Here is a 26,086-nt window from a genome sequence, read left to right as displayed (position 1 = left end):
ATATGAATTGAATCTAAATATCATATTTTAGCAATCCCAAGAGGATTTGTCAGGCATTTTATTGGAAATCTTTGGTGAATATTTCTTCATATTTTTGCCATGAAAATATGTTGAAATACTAGATTAAGAGGTTTTCATTGATCACTGTGTAAATCTAGGCCAAAAGGACTTCTCAGACTCTCTAATAAGTTCTAGATAAATACAACATAAATCTGTATTGTATGCAAAACATTAATTTTTATCAAAACACTTTTAGTTATCTACAGTTGATCCACATGGCAATAGTTATTTGGAAAATCTTGAGAGTCTTCTAACGATATATTTCTTCTTTGAACTAAAATTTTAAAATATTAATACTTGTATATTTTTCATAAATCTGAAAAATGCATATATGTTTAATTTTTACTTAATGTCTCAATTTTAATATTAATTGCTTAATATATAATTAAGACTTTACAAATCCCTTGGTAGAAGTTAAGATGGACAAGGTAGGTTTTAATAATTCATTAACATTTTGCTTATATTAATGGCAATACAAGCAGCAAGAATCCTTCAGTGGACTTGATATAAGATAACTAAAAAGGAATACAAGTAACTAATCAACAAATGAAAATGAAATCAACATCATTAGTGCAAAGACATCATTAAACACAATAAACTAGGCTTTTCAAACTTGAGCTCCTAGTATTTCTCCACAACCATGCTCTCTTGATACTTTTTTATTTGCCAAAACCCCATTATTTGCCCTTATGCTCCACTTTCTCATCTGGACCCCCTGGCATCCTGTGTAGTGGTTTCTTTCAGTCAAGACAATCCAGTCTTCACATATTCTGTCCGTGTGACCCTCAATGTGTCTTGCTATTACTCTATATACTGTCTTCATTCAAGCCTCCATTAGTCTCACTTTGTGTTCTAAACCATCTTCCCTGCACAAACCCATTTTTCTTGTAGCATTTTTCAAATTCTTCTATTAAGGTTCTGTGTTTTTTGCTAGGAAAATCCTCAGAGTGCCTAAAAAATCTAGACGCCCTTGCTCCCCGGCCTCCTCTCTTCACGCTCTGCTTCCTTACAGCTGACTTCATGCACGCTTCTCTTCCCAACCCAGATCAAGCAGAATGGAGTTTGAGGATGTTCCCAATTGTTCTCTCACTCAGCCTTAAATATTTTTTTCTTTGCTTCCCTTTTCCCTGTAAACTAACTCTCTCAGGAAATAATATTCCTCAGACAAGCCTTTCTTGATTCTCTTCACTATTGTCAGTGTGTCACATGTTCATTCCATATATCCATTCTTCTGTTGATGATCAGATGAATGGCTAAAAGAAAATATGTTTATTTATGCACTGTGGAGTACTATGCTGCCATAAAGATAGACTGAGTCATTTGTAGGAATACAAATACAACTTGAGATCATATTAAGAGAAATAAAGTAGACACACAGGCTTAAATATCACTTTTCCTCTATATGAGACATCCAAATTATATGGAGCAAAATAAAAGATAATAGGAAGCAGAATGATAGATATTCCTCAGCTAATGAGATCAAAAGCTGGAGAGGAGTAAAAGGGGATGAAAAGAAGAATTAAGTTGTACTAACTTCATACTTGAAATGTAAGCATTATGTACTACAAACACATACTAATGAAAATAACTTTTTAAAGATTAGTTACTTGTATAACTTGTTGCTTCTTTAATTAGGTTATAAACTCCTTGATTATAGAAAACATATCTATGTTTTTCATTTTTTAGGATTCTAGAACATTCTATTTCCTAAATTATATCTTATACTAATAAGTAGTAAGTCAATGAAGATTAATTTCTACATTACCAATAGTTCCAGTGAACTTTTCAGAAATGGTCAATCTTTATGAAAATTAATTTTAGGTTGTTTTACAGACTCTTACATGTTGAACTTTTTTGCTTCTATAATTACAAATCTGGAAATTTATTGAAGGAACATAGGAGATGTACAGCAAACTTATGTAAGCATTATCTACAATATAAAAAACTTTGAAGTACTCAAATAACCAATAAATGGAAATTAGTTTAAATAATGAATTGTGATAATTTATTAGTGTAGATTATAAAATGTTCTGTATAAGTAATATGTATTGAGCCTTCCACAAATCTTCATGTGTGTGTCCTTTAGAAAGAGAATACATTAATGTGAGAGTGCTCACACACATTAATTAAAGTTAAAATCATCTGGAAGAAAGTAGTAAGTTAAAATCATCTGGAAGAAAATTAAAATGTGTCTTTCAAATGGCAACCATGGCATCTCTCTTTCATATTATAAAGGAGGTAATTTTAAGTAAACAAAGTTATTCTGTGAAAACTTATACAAACAGTGACTGTTTATCAATAGGAAGTGACACTTAATTTTCATTCTTTTTATACCAAATTGCACATGATTGGTAGTATGTCTCCACTTTTAGAACCAATATATTATTTTTGGTAGTACTATATATAAGCTGCATTTTGATCTGTTAGCTACTAGGCTGTGTAGGTGACCGTTCCTTAATCACACACTTTTCTAGATAACTGTAGGGAGACACACAGCATGTGTTAAGAGGAGGTGCCAGCCTTTCCAACATTCCCAGAATTATTAGCTAGAGGAGATCTACGCAGATGGCTTAACACAATGATATGTCAACGCATAACTGAATAAGGGTCAAAGTATTGTACACACAGTGTGAGAAGGAGGATGATGTGGCTGGGTCGGTGTGAACATCTTCAGAAAAGGAGAGCCTGCGGCGTGTGCCATGATCGTGGATGTCTCCCAAGAGGAGATGCCTCACGTTTTATATCAGGATGTGTTGAACCATTGCTTTAGAAATAAATGGAATGCTTTTAACAAGTAATGAGAAGTAGATGCTTATGGATAATGCTGAGCTGTTAATAGCATAACTTTTGAACTTTTTCATAGCTCTCCGCGATGCTGGCAAACACTCTATTAACAGTGACTGGAAGATCGAACACTCTGGGGCGTTCAGTTTAGCTGGCACTACTGTCCATTACGTAAGACGAGGGTTATGGGAGAAGATCTCCGCCAAAGGTCCCACCACAACACCTCTGCACCTCCTGGTAAGGGGGAAAGAACTGTTAACTTTGCATTGTCATTTTTCGTGGCAAAGATGTTCCTACCGTTTGCTCTCTATTCTTGCTTTCCAAATTCAAGTTGTCATATAGGCATTCCAAATTACTTAAGCGGTGAACTTTTGGCACTATTTAAAATGTGCTTTAAACCATGATGTCTAAAGACGATCATTACTACAAGTGGAACAGGATGTGATAGGGAATTCACAGACTTAAAATAAAAATGCGTTACTAAGGAATAATATATCCATTTTTCATAGAAACATTCATTTCCTAACCAAAGTGGGTATCTATAGAAACATTGCTATAATATAGCAAATGATAATATTTTGTGTCAATATCAAATGACCTCTGACTGAGCCTATTTAAATGCCTTTGATGAATTGTAATTTTGCCTGAGAAAAAGAAATTTTTAAATGGGTCAAATAGTGCCATTGGTGACTCTGTTTTCTCATTAGCTTAATGGATTTCTCTAATGAATTATGAAAATGTGAATGTTTGGGATGACAAGATTTTTACCAGAGTAAGAGGATTAATGTGAGTCAGGAGAGAGTTTGGAGAGAATTAGAAAAATGAAAGTGTGTCTAAGCTCATCATCATGCTCAAGTGCATCATGCTCAAAGATCACCTTTGGATCTCACCTTTGATGGTCAGAAACCTGGCTACAAGTTTTGTATTCTAGCACAAAAGCAAACCTAGACTTTAGCCACTTTGGAACATCCTAAATTGTATACATCAGGCGGCTCAAACATGATTAGCTGTCATTATTTGGAGTGTGATATGACATTACTTAATGTGTTCATACAATTTAAGTTGAATATGTTCTCAGTTGGAAACATCTGTGTTGCTAGTGTAGAGGTTAGAGGTTCAAGTCACATATTGATCCATTTGTTTCTTCAACTTTAATGAAGATGCAAATTACCTGAGGTTCTTGTAAAATACACGTGCTGTTTCATTAATTGCCAGGACCTGAGATTAAGATTTTTAATAGGTTTCTACTGATGCCACTCTAGCTGATAGTGGACCACAATCTGAATTTATGAGGTTTTATGAAATTGCAATCTATGCATTTTGCCAGCATGAATAAGGAGGCAGTGTGAGTTGTGTGATTCCATTTTATTATAATTTTAATATCCACTATTCAATGAACACTGAGAATTACTGGCCAAAAGTACCTTGCATTTATTACAACATTTGATCCTCACAAGAACTCTGTCTCACACACACACACACACACACACACACACACACACACACATACACACATATATTATTACTGCTCCATTTTACAGACTGAAAAGAACCATGCATGAGGAAAGTTAAGAAATGTGCATGGTGTTGTCCAGTAAGTTATTTAGAGGAGAATAAAAATTCATCTTTGGATGCTGCCCTTCCTGAATAAAGCTTAGATTTTTATACCAAACTGAAAATTATTTTATATTCTCCTAACAATTCCTTTGGATTCAGTCATATAATTTCAGTTTGAAAAAACCACTGTGTCCTGTTACACTTAGAAAGAGAGGAAAAAAATTATTACCATCATGTGAACAATATTTAGTTTCTTCTATAACTGTGTGTCATTCAATAACATCAAGAACAAACATTTTTAATGATTGACATTTAGAAAAATACCATTAAGCTTGAGTTAATGTAAGTGTAACCTACAGTTTTGACATTTTTTTTTTTTGGTCTTTTTCTTTTTTTGTGGAACATGGCCAAGGTTCTTGTACTGAGCCTCTTCATATTTGAAAATCTTAAAAAGTAGTGTCTACGAAACTTCAGTGTTAGGATGAAGGAGATTTCTTGGTACAGAATCCTTGATCTGGCTGGTAATTACCAAGGTTTTTCCTGGAACCGCGAAGCATAATTAAAGTCAGTGAATTATGTCTAAAAGAAGGCATCTGTATGACCTGGATTTAGTCAGTAATCCAAGGGAAACTGCACTTGTAGGATACTTTTCTGTAATGACTATTACAGATTGAAAGCTGGTCCCGAGTTTTGCAAGGCGAGCCTGCCACTGCCATGCCTGCGCCCTCTGCTGCCTCGCGGTCACACTTTCCTTCCTGCAGACAATGCTGCCAAAGTCAGATGGTTTCAAAAATAGCTAATGGTTTTGTAGCCCATGTCTCTGTTTTAAATGGCAGCAGATATACAAGAACAACCTGAGTTCTATCAATGAAGAGGCAGTGTTTTAGGAAAAATAGGCTTGTTTTCACATAACTGCATAGATTGGCAAATAGCTGTTATTTAATGTTCATTCTATCAATTTAAAATAGCTATAAACAAGGTAAGGGATTTTTGAAAAAAAGTCATTAAAGTCTTTCTTTTAAATTTACTAGGCTAAAAAATAAGTAATCAACATCAAATGACGTATTTAAATCAAAATAAAAATAAGTAATCAACATCAAATGACGTATTTAAATCAAAGTATATTACTTTGATCCTCAGGTTATAAATTTTTTTCATTATTGATATGTATTTCATAAAGGCAAAACACTAGTTTCCCGTTCTACACAGTAAAATAGCTCTACTCATGTACTGAACAAAATCTTGAGAAAAAGAAGTAAAGAAAATATACTTCAACCCTTAACCCTCATATCATTTAAGGTTCTCCCATGCAATGTTAACTCTGAATTGTCTGTTATTATAGCTACCTAGATACAGCTTAAACATTGAACAAAGTTCCCTAACATTTAGCAATAATTGAAAATGTATTTATATATATATATATTTTTTTTTCTCTATTGTATTATTTTTAGTACGTGTTTACAGAACATAATGATTCCATTCATCATGAGATAGAGGTAGATAGCACATCTTATTTTTTTTTTTTTTGGTCTGCTCCCCCCCCCATTTACAAAATCTCTATTTCTATTTTTTCTTTTTTTGAATTCCCTTTTTCCTTCCTTCTCTTGTTCCCCTTCCCATTTGCACAAGATTTTCCTACTTCTTCATATCACTTCCTATTCTACTTCATGTTTTCACTTTGGATTCTCATTCAAGTGAGTAATGCAATGTTTAAACTTATTTGCTGATCTGTTTCACTTAAGATTATAGTCTGAAAGTGGATCCATTTACCTAAAAGTCCCTGAAGTCTTTATTATACAGATTCCTCCTCCAGATCTTCATGTTTGTAAAACTGATACAATTTATGTGGTTACTTGCTACGTTTTCTGAAAGTGAATTTATAAAGAAACACATTGCCATTCTTTATTTCAGTGAAAAATATCCACATAGACACAGATGTGTCTATGTATAGTCACTAAATGTTTGTAATTGTCCATTACGATTCCAAGTTTGGATCGGGTACCCATGGAGAACAAAACAGACTCAGACTTTGCCAGTGGTTGCATTCAGAGTACTCAGAGTTGAGATCTTCTCATATTCCCGTTACAGTTTATTGAACTGTTTATATATATATGTACATAACTGTACAGCTACTAACATTTAATTTTATTTTAACATACATTGATTTTCAAAGGAAAATATCTCTACTACAAATGGAAAATCAGTTGCCAAAATTTATAGTTACTGACACATGCGTGGAATAAGATTCTTATTCTACAGGTGGCTTAGAAGTTCTCATTCTTACTTTGTACCTGATTCCTGCAACCCTTCACCCTCCTCCTGTGCTATCTCAGAAGCTTCCTATGTGTCTTTTGTTTTTGTATGAGTTCAAGGAGCACAGATGACATTGTGCAATAAGTCATAGTTAATACTGAGACTCTCATGTCTGCACCTTTCCCTCAACTCCCACTGAAGTTTTCACACATGTTCCTTGCTTTGGGAAATCGCTGTCTATCAGACTGAAAGAAAATGATCAGATATCTCTAACCTCATTCAAGTGAGCATCACAGGTAAGTGTATAGCTCCAATCTTTTCAAAAGTATGGCAGTGTTAACGTTTAAGAGTGCTATCACATTTGTACTACACATTAGGGAATGTTCACTATGAAATAAGCATTTTAAAATATCAATATCTTTAGTTTTATACTTTACATTAAATGTGCCATAGTCTGAGCCCTCTTCCTTGATTGTCTCTGTATACTTTAGGTGCTTCTTTTTCAAGATCAAAATTATGGTCTTCACTATGAATACACTGTCCCGTTAGATCCGCTTCCGGAGAATCAGAGCTCTAAAGCACCCGAGCCTCTCTTCATGTGGACGCACACAGGCTGGGAGGACTGCGATGCTACGTGTGGAGGAGGTGATTTGAAAATATTTCTCTCCAAAACAGCAGCTTTGATTAACCGATGATAATTAAGACAGATCCCAAATCCTCAATCTACAGTTCCAAAAGTCATAAAGAATTTTAATGGCATATGCATTGACTAAACCCCCACACTACATTGTGGGGAAATCTGATTTAAACTGAGAAATGGCACGGTGCTGTTCCATACTTCACCTAATATGACTACTCGTTGTATTGTTTAAATATTAATGCGTTTGTGTTTAACATATCAAATTTCCTACATACCGTTGAGGCTTTAATGTAGTGTATGTGCAGTGCATTTATTCCATAAATCTTACTAGTCTTAAGATCTCGAGCTGCCACCAGAATGGTGGACATGAATTGGATGTAAGTGTGCAGCAGCTTTGACTTTGCCAGACATACAGAATGTGTAAAGATAATAACATAATGATCTTAATTATTCAGCTTGCTACTTGAAAAATGTGTCAGTATTTTCCATAAATATACAACCATCCTGAAATTGTGCTCATAGGTTTTTATTTTGATTTTTAGATTAAAGGTTAAGGAGGTAAAAGAACCAAACTACTTCAGCATTCTATAGGGGTCTAAGAAATCACTTAATCTTCATGTCACAAATGAGGCATTTGTGTCCCACAGGTTAAGGGAATTGCTGTGGCTCACAGAAGCTGTCAATAGGAAGGGAAAGACCGTGAGACTACCAGCTTCCATGTGAATACTAGTGATCCACAGCTCCTATTTCAGTTCTCATATCTGCCTAATAACATTTTGTACAGCACTATGTAAGAGATGACTTCCGAGGCTAAAAGTTTTATATATATTCAATATATAAAAATATATATGATGCATGTATGTGCTATAGTTAATATGAAATGATTTGCACAAAGAAGTGACCCACATATTTGCTTTCTGACCGAAAGAATTGTTGATTTGTGTAGCCTTCATGGTGTCACAGCAGAGGCTGGGGAAAGTGCAGAAAGTGGCATGTGAGAGAATGTTTGGGACAGAACACACAGACCACATACCAGATCTTATTACACTATGCTAAATGTGGGGACATAAGAGATAGAGAGTTTTCAAGTGGGAAGGGGACCAGGGTAGTGGGAAAGAGAGGGAGGGGAGGGAAAGGAGTACAGAAAAGAAGAATGAAGATATTTATGTATATATGCCACCTCTCCATGAGGAATGTAATTGTTATTTACTCAATCATGTACTAATAAAAAAAAACATTGAAAAATGTGAGAATATTGGATACTAAGTTACTACATAAATAATGCAGACTAAGACCATTGAATTTAAATCCATAGCAATTACATTAAAAATGTGTAGTGATTGTTTTAAAAATTTGAAACCTGAAGATCGGGGCTGGCCCTGTGAAAAGGAAGGGAATATACACCGTGAGAGGCTGTTGCTGTTTGTAAGAGGAGCAAGTATGCATCTTGCTTGTCAATGTGTGTTTTCTAAAATAGAACAGAAACGTAGTATAAAGCAAAAAAGAAAAAAAGTACTGGAACAATGTCCAGCTGGGACACGATGGGGCAGTCCGTGTAGACAGAGCTCTGGGCACCCATCACCAGTAACGGGGAAAGGCGAGTGCTAAGAGCTCAAAGTGCTGTTCTTCCAGTGGCCTGCGTCTTTCTGAGCGGGAGGGTGGGGCAGGAGTCACTGGAGCTTTGAAAAGAGAGATGCAAAGTGGCGACTTTGAGAATGAGAGCTTAAATGGAATGTGGACATTTATTTTGCTTGTGTTGTGTTAACAAATGGTTCACATGAAGGTGATGGTGGCGGATTTAGTATGACATCAGTGTTCATGACAATATGCTGCTCTCCAGCCCTGCAGAGCATGCCAGTGCTCTATTGGATGGTGTCTGAGAATTTCTGAATGTGATAAAGTCAGAGAGGAGTAAAGGGTTATCCTGAGATTCTGTATGACAAGTTGAAAATGATGAATCTAAAATTAAGTTGTATGCGGAGAGAAACAAATCCGTAAAGTGCTTAAAATATGATGAAAAGGTAATAGGATTCAAAGGCCTTGGTAAGAGTGAAGAATGTTTGAAGTAAGGTGCTGAGAGTACAAGAGGTTAATGATAAAAGTGACTTTGTGCTGCAGTTACTGTGACTATTAATAAGACCATGGAAATAATGGTCAAAACTAAAGTAACAAAAGTAAGGTTTTCAGGAAGAGTGCTAAGAATTGAGAAGAGGTGACGTGGGGAGAATCATTCATTAATCGTTTGTAGTTCTAAGAATTGTTCCAGGACGGACATTACAAAAAAAAAAAAAAAAAAAAAAAAAAAAAAAAAAAAAAACTAAATAATATAAAATCTAAAAGGAAAGAGTGGGCAGAGGGTAGGGGCTGGTTTTTAACTGTAAGAAGGGTAAAGCATTACATAGTCCAACCCAAAGCTGGAGGCAGAGACCCACTCTGCCTCTAGTTCAGAGGTCCTGGTCAGCACGAAAATGCTGGGCTCAGTGGAGATCTGCAGAGCATCCAAGGGACAGTCCCCTCAGGAGACAGCAGGAAAGTGCTGGAAACATTCAAAAGATGCAGAGGTGGGAGCAGCCTCCTTTGCCAGAGTGTGCAGAGCTTGGGGGCTTGGACCTGACCCCTGCAACACCCTGTCCTCTAGGGTGGGGCCAGTGAATGGTGAGATTATGCAGCACATGCTGTGCTCTGAGGATACGGTGTAATCACAACAAATGGATTTCAAATCGCCCCCAACCCAGAAAGAAAGGAAGGAAGGAAGGAAGGAAGGAAGGAAGGAAGAAAGAAAGAAAGAAAGAAAGAAAGAAAGAAAGAAAGAAAGAAAGAAAGAAAGAAAGAAAGAAAGAAAAGAAAAGAAAGAAAAGAAAGAAAGAAGGAAAGAAATCTCAGTCACAGGAGAGTTCAGACTCTATCCTGGGCCCGCACACTGCTACACAATTCAGTCTTTGCATCCTGTTAGCTTCTCCTGTTGACACCTAATCTACACCCAAATTCCTCTTACTCTTCTGCCCGCTCTTTACTGATGCTGCGTCTCTGTTTCTCATCCTCTGCAAAAAACACAAACCAAAGCAAATACAGTCACAATAGAAATCTACACATATGTCTGTGTACTGTAAATGTAGTCATGTTGTGTTGGCCGCTGACCCTGGTGGCAGAGGGCTGTGGAGTTGGGGGAAGTGATGGAGAGGCCTGTGGTTCACCTGATAACAATGAAAAGCAGTCACCGAAACCTGTTTATATTTTGAAAGCTGAAAAGGAAAATGTTTCCCCAGTGAATTAAATTATCCTCGATTACTTTTCTTCTGTGGTTATGATCTAATGCAAGCTGTATCAGAATTAATCAAATATATAAAATTTTCAGTATTCAGTTTAAGAAGGCAAGTTTTTAAGGGTTAAAAATGTCCCCCAAAATATGAAATATATCCTAGAATATTGTGCCAACTTCTGTTAATGAATAGACACTATAAATTCTTTTGTTTCAGAGTGAATAGAAATATCAAGTATTCTTAAACATGATTTCTTAATTATACGCATACAAAAACTTAAGTGCATAGTTATTAAAGGACTTTCCAAGATTGTGCTGACCAAGTGGATAGAGTCAGGGTTAGAATTCCTGATTCCTAAGTTCAAGTTCTTTCATCACTATCGTACAAACCTGCCTTCTTCTGTTGACAAGGAGGGAGTCCCTGTAGTTTCTTTTCACCAAACAGAGCAGGTCCCCTGGAAATACTTTGCATTTTCTTTGGATTAAAAAATGTTTTATTAGATCATTTTAAATAATAATTTGGACATGCCTTTATTTCTTATTTTAAATGTCTGATTTTATAACATACTCCCAAGGATATGTAGCTCCTGTGGAATTTGTGCTTATGTGACCTGTCTGGATTCTGTCCCAATGGGCATAGTGTATGGTCTCCAGTTATCTCTGGTTGTGTTAACAGGACCCAGATTCATGTCAGTACCAAAATATTTCTGGGCTTTTGTATATGTGTTCCTTTTCAGTTTACAAATAAAGTGCACGGGCATGATTTCAAGAATTGCATTGCTTCTAACTTCATATTGTCAATTTTAATAGCCAGAAAGAGCTTTCTGATCTTTCAGTATACTCATGATTTAAATGAGAGTACCTTCACAGTATGGAACATTGGAAGCAGATTCATGCAGATTATTTTCAGAAGCAAAGAGGAATAATAATAATAATAATGATAGCATTATTCTATTTCACAGGAATATATTTAGCAATAGAAAATGAAATGTCACTGGGCAATATAAAGTTTCAATGTTTGGCATTATTCTAATTCTGTTTTAAATTACTAGGTTCTCAGTAATATGTGGGAAAAAAATTTAAAAGTATCTATTGTCTTGCTAAATATTTTTGCTAATAATCTTTTACATAAATACTTCAAACCACGTTTTAAAATTGAGGCAAACTAATTCACTATTTGTATTACCTTGTGGGAGTTAGTAGACAAGTAAGACCTAAGCTATGAATGCTCTTTTTCTGACACTCTACTGACAGAGCTATTGAAGCTCTAGGAATGTTCTCTTTTAAAAGAAATTTAAACATATCTAACAAATATTGGTGATCCCCAGTAAATTTTCCAACAACTTAACATATGTATATACGATTATATTTTTTCTACCATACTCATCATCATAGTTCCTTCAAACCTGATGGCAATCTACAAAAAAAAAAATCTATCTCTGATATACATAAGAATATGTATATCACATACAAATAATAGCGTTTCCATGTAACTTTTAAATCTTAGTTGTATTTTCATAGGCATAATTTGTCTGAAGCTGAGAAATACATTTGTCCTGAGTCCAATGATTTTCTTCAATGAAAGTTTTAAAAAACAAGGTTGAGGACCTTCTAACTGCCAAAAACTTACGACATTCCTTGCTATAATATGGACAAAAATGTCGTAGCCATATTTACACGCCCTCATATTTTCTTAACATTACTAATGTGCTCTCTAAAATGATATAAATGATCTTATCTCTTGGTATATTAATTTTTTCAATATCTATGTGGAGGATATGGGGCAACATAACTAAGGCTAGGTACCTTGTGAAAAAATAATGCAATATAATTAATACACATTTACTCTCTGACTTTATATGTGTTCCTTGAAAACTTTTCAGATTATGTGTTTTTCATATTTCTATCTAATATTTGGAAAAATGGCATTATTTAAATTAGCCAGGCACGTTTTGTGAGAGTATTTTATAATTATTAGTGTTTCAAATTAGGTTTTAAAACTAACATTTATATTTCATAAATGTAACATTCATCTATTTAATGTAGAAATTATACTTAACATATGCTTTCTGTTGTAGTCAGGGGTCACAAGGAGAACAATTACATACCAGACATATAATTTATAGTATTATTTAAAATGGTCACTCAGGGAGTCAGATACAAAGGAAGTGCAGGATATCTGTCCACAATGCTAAAGACCTAGAAAATCCAGCCAACAGCCTGAGTCCCATAACAATAATATAAAGAGTTCAGATAAAAACCCACTGTCCCAATGACAATGACCTATGCAAGTGTATCCCACGGATCTGCGCTGGGAAGGCCCAAAGGTCAGCAGTGGAAGCTAGAAAGCCTGTGCCAGTATGGTGAAGGATCTATGCCAGCAGGCTGAGTTTTGTGTGCTAGAGCCAAGAAGTGATGCTTAAAATAAGGACCAGGGCTCCCCTGAAAAGTACCACAGCATCTTCAGTGACAGTGAGGTCCCAAGTTCCTCCAACAAGAACAGCCAGGTACATATCAGGAAGCTGGCATGACAAGTTTCTCCTGGAAATTGAACAACACACATCTTCCCATTTGGAGCCATCAAGTGGTGATCAAAGTAAAGACTAAAGCTCCCCAAAGTAAACTGCAGCCATCCTCAGCAACAAGGTCCCAAGATCCTCCAGTGATAACTGCCAAGTTCATGTCAGGAAAGCCATCATGACAGGCTCTTCCAGGAGACCCAACGGCTCCAAATAACAACACTTAAGAGAACCCACAATGCTACTCTTCCTCTCCATGTCTCCTTTTTATGCTGGCAGAGGTCCTCAGAAGGCCCATTCTTAGCACCACCTTGATTTAGTTCACCTGGTGTTTAAATTGATCACGTTACCAATCACTCCACTCATGATTTGCATAATATACATTTAATATGCATAAAGGGGTTCCTGAAATATAGAAACCAGAAGGAAGTTTACTAAAAATCCCGAGTATTTTGCATTTAGCTATCTCCGATCAGTGGGAATCATCTGGAAAGTCCACTTTGTATTTGCTGGTCATGGAAGCTTGCCTTTCCTCTGCAAGGGAGCATCAGGCTTTAGAACTCTGAGGGCGTAGCTGTTGCTTTCAAGTAGGCAGTTCCTGCATGACTTTGTAGTCAAGGGTACTGTTACCCAGTCGCGCTTCACTTACTAACCCATACCTTTGATGCTGGTAGCAACAGTAGCAGTTTTATAACGCAATTATGTGCAGGGCATACATTTTTCCGAGTCCATCCATATTAAAAGGGCACATTCTAACCTGTGGCTGTAAGTCTGTTTCAAGGCCCTCCCTACTGTTGGTCTTGAAGATGCACATTTCAGAGTGACAGGGCCCTGAGGAGATTCCCTTGCTCCCACAAAGGGAAATGTGGCCTGTCTGGTCCTCTGCTGTCTGCACTGAACTCTTATAGACTCCAGCAGAGCCCTAGGAGTTCTCAGAAAGAGAATGATTCAGACAATGTTTACTACCTCTGAAGCTCTGCTTTTTTCAGTAACATGATTTGCTATAATCTCAGATAAAATTCCTAGCTGATCCGTGTCTGTACATAGATGCCATTGTGTTCCTAGACTGGGAATTGCAGTGGGACCGTGGTCAGTGTTGTTGAGATGGAAATGAAGATCCTAAATCATACCTATTCTTTCACTTTTATCTCATGATGCCATTTTCTCTTCCCATCCCCCACTGAAGTTAAAGATATTTAAAAGTAATCAAAGTAGCTCTCATTCTGTCCTTTCTTTTCTTCTTCCTTTCCTAGCTTCCTCTTTCTGTTAATTGAGTGACACAGTGACCTCTGCAGAGCCAGCCTAGGCTTTCATGTTTGGTATGACCAGCACGAGTTGCTCTGAGCCTCCTAATTACTGCTGCATGACAGTCATAGGGGCCAAACTAATGGGCTATTCCATTGTGACCCAGAAGGCTTGCAATTTTTTCTTAATCCTTCATGACTGTCTGCCTTAAAAATTGTTGGATGATTTAATTATTTCATAGCATCAAACATAAAATATATTGTTATATAATACACATATATTTATCTTTTTATTCATAGGAAATTAACATATAAAACTTGCAGGGAAACAGAAATTAATACATATTTATTAGACTTTTTAAGTCAACAGTAAGGAAATGTGCAAGTATGCAAAATGAATGCAACATGCAAATAGCTATTTCTGTCTCCTAAAACTAGATTGTATCATAGAAAAGAAAGTAAAAAGTTGAGTTTTATGAAATATTCTGAAAGATAGTAAGAGTCTCTCATTTCTTAGAAAAAAATCACAACTATTTGAGAATAAAGACTTCTAAAATTCATGGGGTCTTTTCCAAGGCAACAAAAATAAAGATCAAAGTATATTAAAATAAGCTTGCTGCCTGTAATTCACTATGAGCACTGACAATGTACATACAACCAAATGATGCAGTGTGCGCGTATGCGTGCCTATTTAAATTCATTCTATAAGGGGAGCACCTTCCATGCAGCCTTCAACCACTCAGTGCTAAAAGGTGGCCACGATTCTTTATAATAGTTAACATCTTATAATTTATGACTCCTTTATTCCTTTGTAATGTAACACTTGCCATTTATATTTTACAGGGCAAAAACCTTAAACCTACAGATAAATTTTGTTATAAGTAGGATTATCCTCATTGATGCAACCTAATTTTTTTTAAATACCTATGAAAATTACAAGCCTGTGAACATGTGGGGAACCCATTTCACGAAGTCCTGTAACATTCCTTTATGTTTTTATTTGTTCTTTTCAGGAGAAAGGAAGACAACAGTGTCCTGCACAAAAATCATGAGCAAAAATATCAGCATTGTGGACAACAAGAAATGCAAATACTTAAGCAAGCCAGAGCCACAAATTCGAAGGTGTAATGAGCAGCCCTGTCAAACAAGGTAACCCCATTCCAGCAATCATTAGGGAACTCTTTGACCATTCCAGTGCTGTCCTTTGAAAAACAATTCTCAGAATAGTATTGAAAGCAATTTCTAAAAAGTTACAAAGGAATGTGCACCAAAACACAAACTTTTAAGTAACAAAATCAAAGAAACTAAGGCTAAGAATTGTCAACTTTGACTGTGTCCCCTGCCATGTGAAAAGAACCACTGAACAGAGGAGGGAGTAATTTAAATTATTTGGTCTCCTACCAGATAGCTCTTCAAAATCTGACTATGTGGTTGAATTTAGGTATTTATTTCTTAGTTCTCTGAAGTGTTGTGTTAGAACTAAGGCCAGTCAGGACCCTGACGCCAGGAGGGATAATGGGGTCCTTCTGTTGCCTGATTGGCTCCTCATTTCTCCCCCAGAGTTCTCAGCCCTAATTGCTCAATTCCTCCTCTCTGATGAAATTTTTCACCTGGGTCCTGGGTCCTGCAGTGAGTATTAGATACTAATATAGGTAGGCAACTTACAAATAGGAAATAAGATAACAATGCTCAGTAATTTGTAAGCAGGGCTACAAAGAAATGAGGCCATCCTACTTAGTGGAAGATGAAGCAGAGACACATGGTTGGAACCACAATATAATTTTGCGGTGGCTGGTGGCAAAGCTCCTTGGCATGGCTACTAACACAGGGCTGCTGAAATTCTGCTCGCTTTTTCATCTGAATCAACGGTGAGCTCAAGTGGGGCTCTGTGCCAGTGTCAAAGCTCCTAAAATGTTTGAAGGATGAGAAGACAGAGGTTGTGGGGCTGGACTCATTTTTCCTTTACCAGGCCCTCAGGGATTTGAGGTTTAGTGAGTTAGGCATAGTTTTGTGTTCCTAGAAACTCAGAGTAGATTCCTCCACCTTTGTAGCTCCTCAGTGGAGTTCTGGTGAATTTGCACACCTTACATGTGAGATATGCATACAATTTGTAGCATTGTGGACATATAATTAACATAATCAGCTTTATGATATTCTACCACAATGAGTAGGTATGGGAGGATGTTAAGGAAGAGCAAACAAATTTGCAGACTTTTTTGTCTTGCACTTTTCTGTCTTAAATAATACTCTTGAAATATATTATCATCTAAGCAAATATTCAGTTCTAGTTTCCCTAATCAATTTCCTCCCCCATTTCCTTATTTTTTTATTGTGAGTGCGCCCTATCTACCTTATTCTAAAATCTAGTTATTATACCCTTCCAATCTGGTTCATGCCATGTTACTGAATGTTTAAAAGATTTTAGAAAATGCTTTCTTCTTTACAGTGTTGAGTTTTCAAGGCGTGCTTTGTTGTGGGTTCAGTGAATTTTAAACATCAAAAGCTAACCATCATTCCTTTCTTTTTAGTCCTACATAACAGTCCTATACTCTCGCAAATACATAATGCAAAAGAATAAAACAATGGCATACTAAAAAGTGCAAAAAATGTGCATTAATATACTTTTAATAATGTCATATACATTGTACTTTCTGGAGTTTATATTTTTCAGTGAAACTCCTGAAGTAGGCAAGCTGGTCAAATTATTTTATAATACAGTTCAATAGCCATGTTGACTTACAAGTGTAGGTATTTTTAGATAAGATGCCAGTCCTTAAGTCATTTCCATACAGTTTTAGACAGACTTATATGCAGAAATTTTTGTCTTTCTCTTGTCAGCTAAAGAACATGAATTTTTGAGATAGCACTATTCCTAAGAATTCCCTTATTTATTTTCCTGTCTCCTTCAATTGATATTAAAATACTAAATTATTCTGAAAGATATTTATTAAAAATTTTTGGTTTTGATAATAGAACAGCAGCTTTTCCTAATATGTCAGAAATTTTCAATCAGTTGATTTGAGAACTGGAGCATATTAATCAATTTCCAATTTGGGCTTTGAAAGAGCAGAGTGTAACATATAGATCATTAATTGTGCCTTCATTGACCTCAGCTATTTTAGGTGAAAATGCTTCAATAATGACTTTGTAAAATGAAAAGTCTCAAAGGTCAGTACATGTCTGGAGGAGAAATTTTTGTAGTAGGAGACTGGAAAGATTTTGTTGTTGTTGCTATTGTTGTTAGAGAGTATTATCTTCCTTGCCTTGGAAAGAAGGACAGAACATTGTGAACCACCGATAACTGATGTCAGTGAGGTCAACTAAAAGTTTGGAAAGTAAGTAATGGACATAGACAGTTATTAAGAATCAAAACAGGAAAACCTTCCAAGACTCGTTGACAAAGAACAACCTTTATTTCTCTTTTTTTTTTCTTTTTTTCATTTTCCACCCTAAGAAAAAACATTCTAATTTTCATTCACATTTTTGAAAAAAATTCACTAAAGTATAGGTACCACCCTATGTTCACAACAGAAAAATGGACTGGCATACTAGTAAATAGGTTCATAAGAAGAAGGAGACTTAATGTTATGGAGATTGGGTCATTTCAAATTAGATAAATTCTAAAATACAGAAATACTTTGTCTTATTAGAATACATGTTGCTTCTGATTTTTTGGGCAGCTTTTAAGACATAAGAAAAGTAACTTATCATTTAAGGATCTGTGAAATAGCTCAATTTTATTTTTAAATGAGATTGTGTGAAATTACACATACTTCTCTTTTTAGATCTATTCCCAGAGTTCTGTCGTTGAAGGACAAGATACATAGGTGAATTAAATTACGATTATTTTCTGAATATTCTTATATAAAATATAAAACAGAAATTAAACTAAATTGGAAAACTAAATATTTATTGTGGGAAAAATCCACTGGAGGACACTAAAGCAAAATGATAGGTTGGCATTATACTCGATAAACCAAAAAACAAAATCTAGTCAATATTGAACTACAAATGTCATGATAGAATTTTTCTTTTATCAAAACAAGCATAAAATCATTCAGAATTACATCACTTTATTCATGAAAAAATTATTTTTAAATAATCGAGGGGCCGGAAATATAGTTCAGTAGCACAGTGCCTGCCTGGCAAGCACGAGGTTGTTTAGTTGGATCCCTGGTACAAAAAAAAAAAAAAAAAAAAAAGATTTAAATAATTGAGACTATGTGCAAAATAGAAGCCTAGTTTCATTTCAAGAACTATTTAGTGAAAAGCTATCGTATGAAAAGTGTTACTGATGCAGAATAACAAGGCGTTGGTCTATGCCCTTCAGGAATGTATATCCTACAAAGGAAGGAAGCCCAATTCCTAAGGTAGCCTTTGAGTCCCTGTGTGCCTCAGAAAGTAGCTAGTAAGCCCGGTGAGTACCACACACCTGGTGACAGAGCACAGAAGAAGGGAAGATACTACTGGTTGGAGGAAAAGACCATTCTGGAAAGAAGGGGTTAGAGCTAGTTTTCAGGAGTCCAGACAGCAGAACGTACATAAACAAATGTCAAGTCGTGAAACAGAAAGCTCTGGGGGTCGAGCAAAGGATATGGTTTATTTTTTAGACACGTAGAAGATAAAACTGGACCAATGTATGTATGCTTTAGCTATGCATTATTGTTAAATATTCTGAATGTCCATATCATCCCTAGGTTTTCCTCCATTTCTGTGACTTTGCTTTGTTCAATTTCAGTCACCCACAGTCAACTGTGCTCTAAAAATTTTCAATGGAAAATTCCCGAAATAAACCATGAACAAGTTTTAAATGGCGTACCTTTCTCAGTAGCATGATGGAATCTTGTTCCATTCTGCTTGGGACTCAATCACATTTTCATCCCACATTTTGTTCTGTAAACATTATCTGACCCATTGTCACCTTGTAGCCATCTTAGCTATCAGATGGCCTGCCTCAGTACTATATAGTGCTTGTGTTTAAGTAGCCCTTACAGAGACACCTAGTGCTGTGTTACACTGACTGCATTCACCTCACTCAATCTCATCACCTCACTTAATCTCATCTCTGTGAGATGTTGTATTATCTCACTTCACAAGAAGGAAGGTGAGTATAGTGCAATGGGAAAGGGAGGAGAAAAAAATGGGAAAGAGACAGACAAAAACACAGAGAGGGAATGGGGAGAGAAAAAAAATTCTTGAAGTAGATTTTGGTAGGTGTTTACTTTGTGGTCCTTAAGATAGAACTCATTTCTTTGAAACTGAAGTGACATATTACTACCTTGATGATTATAAAGAAGATTTTTAATTATTAAAATGGTGCAAATGCTGGCAGAGTGAACCAATGAAACTGAAAGATGCTGGAATTCTGAATATCTGTAAGATGATACTAAGTTGAATTCATATCTAAGTCTGCCTCTCCTATATCCTGTGATCACCTAGGCAGTGGAAGGCTAAGAAGCCCATTACAGCTCTCTCCGGAAGGATCATCTCCATCGTTTGGTAGATTATTAGATCTCTGTATACCTTTGCTTCCTTTTCTCTAAATGGCTGTGATAGTTGTAGCACAGAACACATAGGGCTGTTGTAAAGACTTACAATTCAAGGGGCTGGGGATTTAGCTCAGCAGCATAAACACCTGCCTTGCAAGCAGGTGGTCGTGAGTTCAATCCCCGGTACCATAAACAGAAAAAAAAGAAAAAAAAAAAAGTGTAAAAAAAAAAAAAAAAAGACTTACAATTCAAAGAATGGAAATAACTCCTGAATATTAGCAATTTTATACTTAATAGCACCTCAATATTGTACTATTATGAGCAATAAAAGTCAACCTGTAAATTCGCATGGACAGAATTTGAGATGTGCTTTGCAATTCTAATAAGAGCAAGCCCTTGACATAGGACATGGAATATGCAATGCGATAAAAAGCCAACAAGGGACCAGAGATTTGGCTCAGTGGTACAGTGTCGGCCTGGCAAGCATGAGGTCCTGAGTTCAATTCCCAGTAAAACACCACCGAAAAAAAGAGGCACAAGAAAATTATAATGTCAGTTTAAAATAATAATAAAAAGGAGTTTGTAACTTTCTGCTGACTCTGAACACGTCACATGTGTAGAAACCTTCTAACCTATTTTCAATGACCATCGCTTCACTTTTAGGTGGATGATGACTGAATGGACCACATGTTCAAGAACGTGTGGAAAGGGAATGCAGAGCAGACAGGTGGCCTGCACACAGCAGCTGAGCAATGGAACTCTAACCAGAGCCCGGGAGAGAGACTGTGCTGGACCTAAGCCGGCCTCTGCTCAGCGCTGCGAGGGCCAGGACTGCATGACCGTGTGGGAGGCGGGAGTGTGGTCTGAGGTACGGTGCACTCCGTTCCTTTACCTGTCCCTTCTCGGGCTCTTCAGCTCATACAGTCTTCTTGTGTCACATCCAGAATGTCTCTGCATGACCTGTGATATTATAAAACTAGACCATTAAATTTACTGAAATAAAAGGAACACACTCAATTCTGAAAATATAAAGAATGAAAATGTTTATTTTTCATTCTATAAATATAACAAAGAGCACATTTTATAGACATTTTGCAAGTCTGCTTTTTCATTTACATACTTGAATTTTGCATACTTGAAAACAGTTTTTAATAGGCACATATTAAAATACACATTTAACTCACTGCGTATTTCTCAACATTTAAAAGGGAAAGGAAACTTAGCAACCATTTTGTATTAGTAAAGTGTATTTATGCATCATGTGTATTATATTTTTTATGCTTAGTCACTAGTGCAAGAAGTGTAACAGCTACCCCACTTTATAAATGAAGGTAGTAGAGCTTAAAGAAATTACATGGTTGATCCCAAATTCTAGGGCTAGAATTGAGCCAGGGCTGTCTAACCTGTTATACCACATACCCTGTAGCTAAAACCTCATCATCTGTGACACACAGATACGGTTAATGCCAATCCACAGTGATTTAGTTTCTGTTATCATGATGTATATCTTCACATGATGATAACTGACATTCATTGCATGTATTTACTATTCTGAAGCATTTCCAGTGAGTGTGTGACTACATACACCCAAAGAGACGCACACTTTTAAACCTACACACATATGCAAAGACAATGCACGCACAGCAAAAGTATCCATTTATTTGATTTCAGAGTATTAAGTAGAATCTGGAAATGACAAACAGAAAATGCTCTAGTAAATTAAGTAGCTGTTCTTTTAAAAATGAGGATAAAAATGAGGCTTAGATAATCCAGTTTCTAAATATATTTTAATTAACCCAACAACCCCAAAAGCACATTAGCAGAGAGCTTGAATTCTTCTTACTCTCTGACTTTTCAGAGTTATACTTTGCTGTTTAATACATAACTTTTTCATTTCTAATTTTCCTTTTTAAAATAAATGCCACTGTTCATCAAAACGAATCAGTTCAATATAGAAGAGTCACATAAATATCAGAGAAACAAAAAGACCCCACCTCCAACTCAACCAAACATTTTTTTTTCAAACTCTTTAAAAGGAAATGGGTCAAAAATATTCTGCTCTGCAGATAGTTGGCATCAGCCAGGAAAAATAATATGTCATAATTCAGCCTGCCAGTTCCATGCTCAAATTTTCTGGAACACAACTGGTGCCTAAGACTGTAAATGTGAGCAGGGCAGTGTGCTCCTCCTCTGTGTGGCTCTGAGCAACGACACGAGAAATCAGCGTGCTTGTTCCTCTGTGACATCATTGCTGAGTGTATGCTCAGCACTTTCTGTGGGCCTACTTCAGATGCAAATATACATCAGACTGTCAAGTTTTGCCATAATTGTTCCACTCTAACTAACCATCACTGCAACCCAGTTTGATGCCCATTCCATAGAGTTATGGACACCTAACTTGAAGATAGGAATACTCTGTGGATATTTTATAATAAAGAAAATAAAACGCATATTAGATTTGTATGCAATGACTGGTGCATATATTTTATAAGTAGAATAAATGTAAATTAGATTTGTATGTCATGAAGCATACTGCACGAATACTTAAATCTGTTATCCTATCATCATCAGTTAAGCTTCAAATATTTGTGAAATTAGATAGATTATTTTTGAGCTAAATTATATTTTTAATCCTTAAACCTATTGAGAAAAATCATTTCTAGCCATATGTAACTCTTTCTGTTTCTACTAAAATTTTCTACATTTTGGTTAAAATATTTGTAACAAAGGGGACCCTGTGACAAGTTTGTATCTTTCACCTACAATTGAGAATAAAGAAAAGTACATTTTAGCAAAAATAAAATTAAGATTTTCCTTAAATATGTAGAAATTTGATACAAAGTAAATTTTGATTCTTTACATTTTGACCACTACAAATTTTTGTTGTTAAATTATCTTGGTGTTATATCACTTTCTGTAATAATGGTCTGTTGTTCCCAAAACAATTTACCTGCAATTCTTTGCCTTAGGCTCTATCTGGCCTCTGGTGCATGTGCTAACCTGGTGTTAGCCTAAAACTTAGCCCTTATTTTTTTAACCTGGCTTTTATAAGGGTCATGAACTCATAAATAATCATTAGACACCAAATGCTTCATAAAATTCATAGGCTTTCCCAATCATCAACTCTATACAAAACTTCTGGTATTATCTTTCAGTGTTCTGTCAAGTGTGGCAAAGGTGTTCGCCATCGAACTGTCAGGTGTACTAACCCAAGAAAGAAATGTGTCCTCTCCACCAGGCCCAGGGAGGCTGAGGACTGTGAGGACTACTCCAAGTGCTACGTGTGGAGGATGGGTGACTGGTCCAAGGTGAGCACCATTTTGTACATACCCCGTAATAGCTTCAATAATGTCAGCATTGCCCTGGGAACCATGACCATCGATTATGCAATTTCAAAGGGTTAGAGGGTTGGAGCTGAATAACAGATCTGTACTGTTAATGTACTTTGGTTCAAATTCTGGCTATCTATGCTATTGACCTGTATAGAATTAAATAGCTAATAAGTGCCCTTAATAAAGTACTAACAAAACTCAGACTTAAAGTTCTGGTAAGAGCTGAGCGAAAAGTCTAAACTACAGGTTTTAAGAAACACAAGTATATTACAAATGATTCCATATTTATTTCTGATGTTATATACTCATGATCACAGAACATAAAATTCTGTGGCCCAAATGAAACATAATGGGTCCTTTATCCTTATTGTATAAATGGAAAAAATGCAGCAATGCTGAGCACAGTGGAGATCATTAAAAAATAATCTGAAGAATATTGTGGGAGAAACAATCTCAGTATATAAAGCATTGTGACCATCTAGCAGTCTCAGTGTGGCCACTCATGAAGCCCTAAACACTTATAATCTAAACTATTTGTGTGATTATTCATGATTTTCCTCTTTAACAAGATTTGCACATCATGTATCTGAGGTCACAATGAACTGTACTCTCCATTACTTTCAAACTGAAAATGTACACTGGAATTCTTGGGAGATGCATTTGTAAACATTGTGAATCTACCTTTGATTCTAACGGTAAGAACCGTTCAGTCCAGTCTGTGCAGCACTTGACTGGTGAACCCCATAAAGAAAGTAAACAGTGTTCAGGCTGCAGAGGATTCTGAGTTAATCAAAGATAGTTTTGCTTATGCTCAAGATTTATGTTTTCCCTAATTCTAAAGGAAAGGAATAGAGTTGCACGATAAGGAAATATTTTGGTTTAGAAAGCAAGAGTTACAGGGACATTTGGATGGCCTCTTTTTGTGGAGAAGTAAATTGATTACACCACTGAATATTTTGCGTACTTGTTACTCTGTCAGTAAAGTAACAGAAACACACAACAGCAGTGTGTTAAGCTATTTGTATCCTAACTCGGCATTCATCACTGAAGGGATAGTAAAGGGAAAAAAGTAGAGAAATCACTGGTTAAAAAGAAAGGTAAGATTATCTGTTGCTCTTTTTCTATTGCAGCGAGTTATTTATTTTAGCTAGTGAAATTTTAGACATATTCAATAAACAATTCTGTCAAAGAAAAACTTTGAAAGCTGCTAAATGTGTATGTATATATACATTTTTTTTCAATTTTGGTGATGAACACAACCATTTTAAACCATAGGTATTTTTAATCTTCAATTAACTACAAAGCCCAAAGGATATAAGTATAAAAAACAAAAGAACACCATATTTTTTGCTATATTTGAAATGAAATGAGAAACCTATACAATGAGAAGCATACAGAACCAGAATTAGCAGTTCTTAGTTGCATGACAAACTATTACGTTTGATTAATAAAGCACACCTCTTTTGTGACCTTTAGTTAAGCCTTAAGAAAAATCAATATTAACTAGAGAGATCATGAAAATAATTAATTTTGTGTGTGTATGCTAGATTTGAAAAAAATGTATCTTTTATTCTGTCGCAATTATATAGGCAGTTCTTAAATGTCATAGGAGTAGGTTAATTTTAACTGGGTTTATTGTGTGACTGAGGGGTAATAAATGGGTGATTCCAATAGATACTAATCTTTGTTTTAAACTATTTTGTTCGCTGTTTCTTCCTCTGCTTATTTAGAAGATCCACTGTGCTGTGGTGGTTTTTTCTGTCCTGTTGCAGTTTTTCTTCACATGAATATGTCTTCTCTTTTCCTTAAAGACATTTTTCCCCCTTACTTTGAGGTCTCAGCATCTCAAATTCAAATGACAGTGTGCACAAATTAAAACCAGTGGCTCCATATGAAATTTATTGATTTCACTCTTCCTTTTAAACTTCTAAGATATCACTTTCATGTTAAAATAAAGACCATCCCAAAACAATTACAGAGAAAGGGAATATGGTTGTGATGATTAAGTTTCAGTGATTAAAGTATTCGGGGACAGAAAAAAACACATAGATGTCTTATTTTTATCAGCTGTGTGCCTGGAACGGAAATGGCTACAAGATGTCTGCATTTGTGACGGGATTTCTGTGCTCCTCTGAGAGCTATTAATCTGTCAACTTCACTCAAATTAAACTCATATTTTTAAACTACAGAAATCAATACACCTAAGAGCACTGATAATTGATCGTTGTGTTAGCTTTAATCAGGAATATTCTGCCACTATCTGCAGAATGTAGCACTGGACACCCACTTCTGTCTTGATAATATAGATGTATCTTGAGGTTCTCCCATTGTCTGAGGGTCACTGATCAGTACTGGGAAAAGAAAATGTCAGCTAAATTGAAGAAAAGCCTATAGCGTGTGCCTCAGACTATGTTCACTGCATTTGTTTGTATCAGCCTGTGTGATTACTAGAATCCATATTTTGAGTAGTTCTGTTTAAAAAAAAAGAAAGTAGAAGAATTGCTCTCAGCTGGAAAGGGATAAAAGAAGTTCCAGGTGTGGTAAAAGAGAAAACTCTGCGCTACAAAATTGTTACCACTGGTTTTTAAGTAGATGTAAGGCAACCTTGAACATTACTCATTTTTTTTTTTTCATTGAGACTAGAAGGTGGATTAGAGAAAGGGAGGAGAGAGAACGCGAGGAGGAAAGGTGGAGGGAGAAAGAGAGTCTTGCTGCTTTGCTCTGGCTTAGGTTAACTGTTGATGCAATTACGTGTCGCATTCTGACCACGTCTCTAATATGGATATGGCCTTAAGATCTTTACTGGATGAGAAAAGCTTGACCTGGCAACATAAATCTGCATTCACTCATTAGAGCTGTCCTAACTTTGGAACACTGAATTGAAAAAATAACATAGTTCTTTGGGTTAAACACGATGACATATTTTCTGCCTGAAGGTGACCTTTTGCC

General features: G+C 35.9%; 1 protein-coding gene across 3 annotated transcripts in view; it reads left to right on the top strand.

Annotated features, from left to right (window-relative positions):
- Positions 1 to 26,086, top strand: part of Adamts19 (ADAM metallopeptidase with thrombospondin type 1 motif 19) — a 234,747-nt gene that overhangs the window by 180,923 nt on the left and 27,738 nt on the right. For all 3 annotated transcript variants that reach the window (XM_063232406.1, XM_063232408.1, XM_063232407.1), the window contains 5 exons: positions 2,924 to 3,081; positions 7,146 to 7,299; positions 15,330 to 15,465; positions 20,469 to 20,673; positions 22,961 to 23,113. In XM_063232406.1, coding sequence (XP_063088476.1) covers positions 2,924 to 3,081; positions 7,146 to 7,299; positions 15,330 to 15,465; positions 20,469 to 20,673; positions 22,961 to 23,113 — 806 coding nt within the window. The remainder of the gene's footprint in view (positions 1 to 2,923; positions 3,082 to 7,145; positions 7,300 to 15,329; positions 15,466 to 20,468; positions 20,674 to 22,960; positions 23,114 to 26,086) is intronic.

Source organism: Cavia porcellus, unplaced genomic scaffold (genome assembly GCF_034190915.1).
Source record: "Cavia porcellus strain 051 isolate PalLab524CR breed Dunkin Hartley unplaced genomic scaffold, mCavPor4.1 scaffold_21, whole genome shotgun sequence".
Taxonomy (NCBI): domain Eukaryota; kingdom Metazoa; phylum Chordata; class Mammalia; order Rodentia; family Caviidae; genus Cavia; species Cavia porcellus.
Note: the sequence above shows the minus strand (reverse complement) of the source record. Positions and strands in the feature narration are given on the sequence as shown.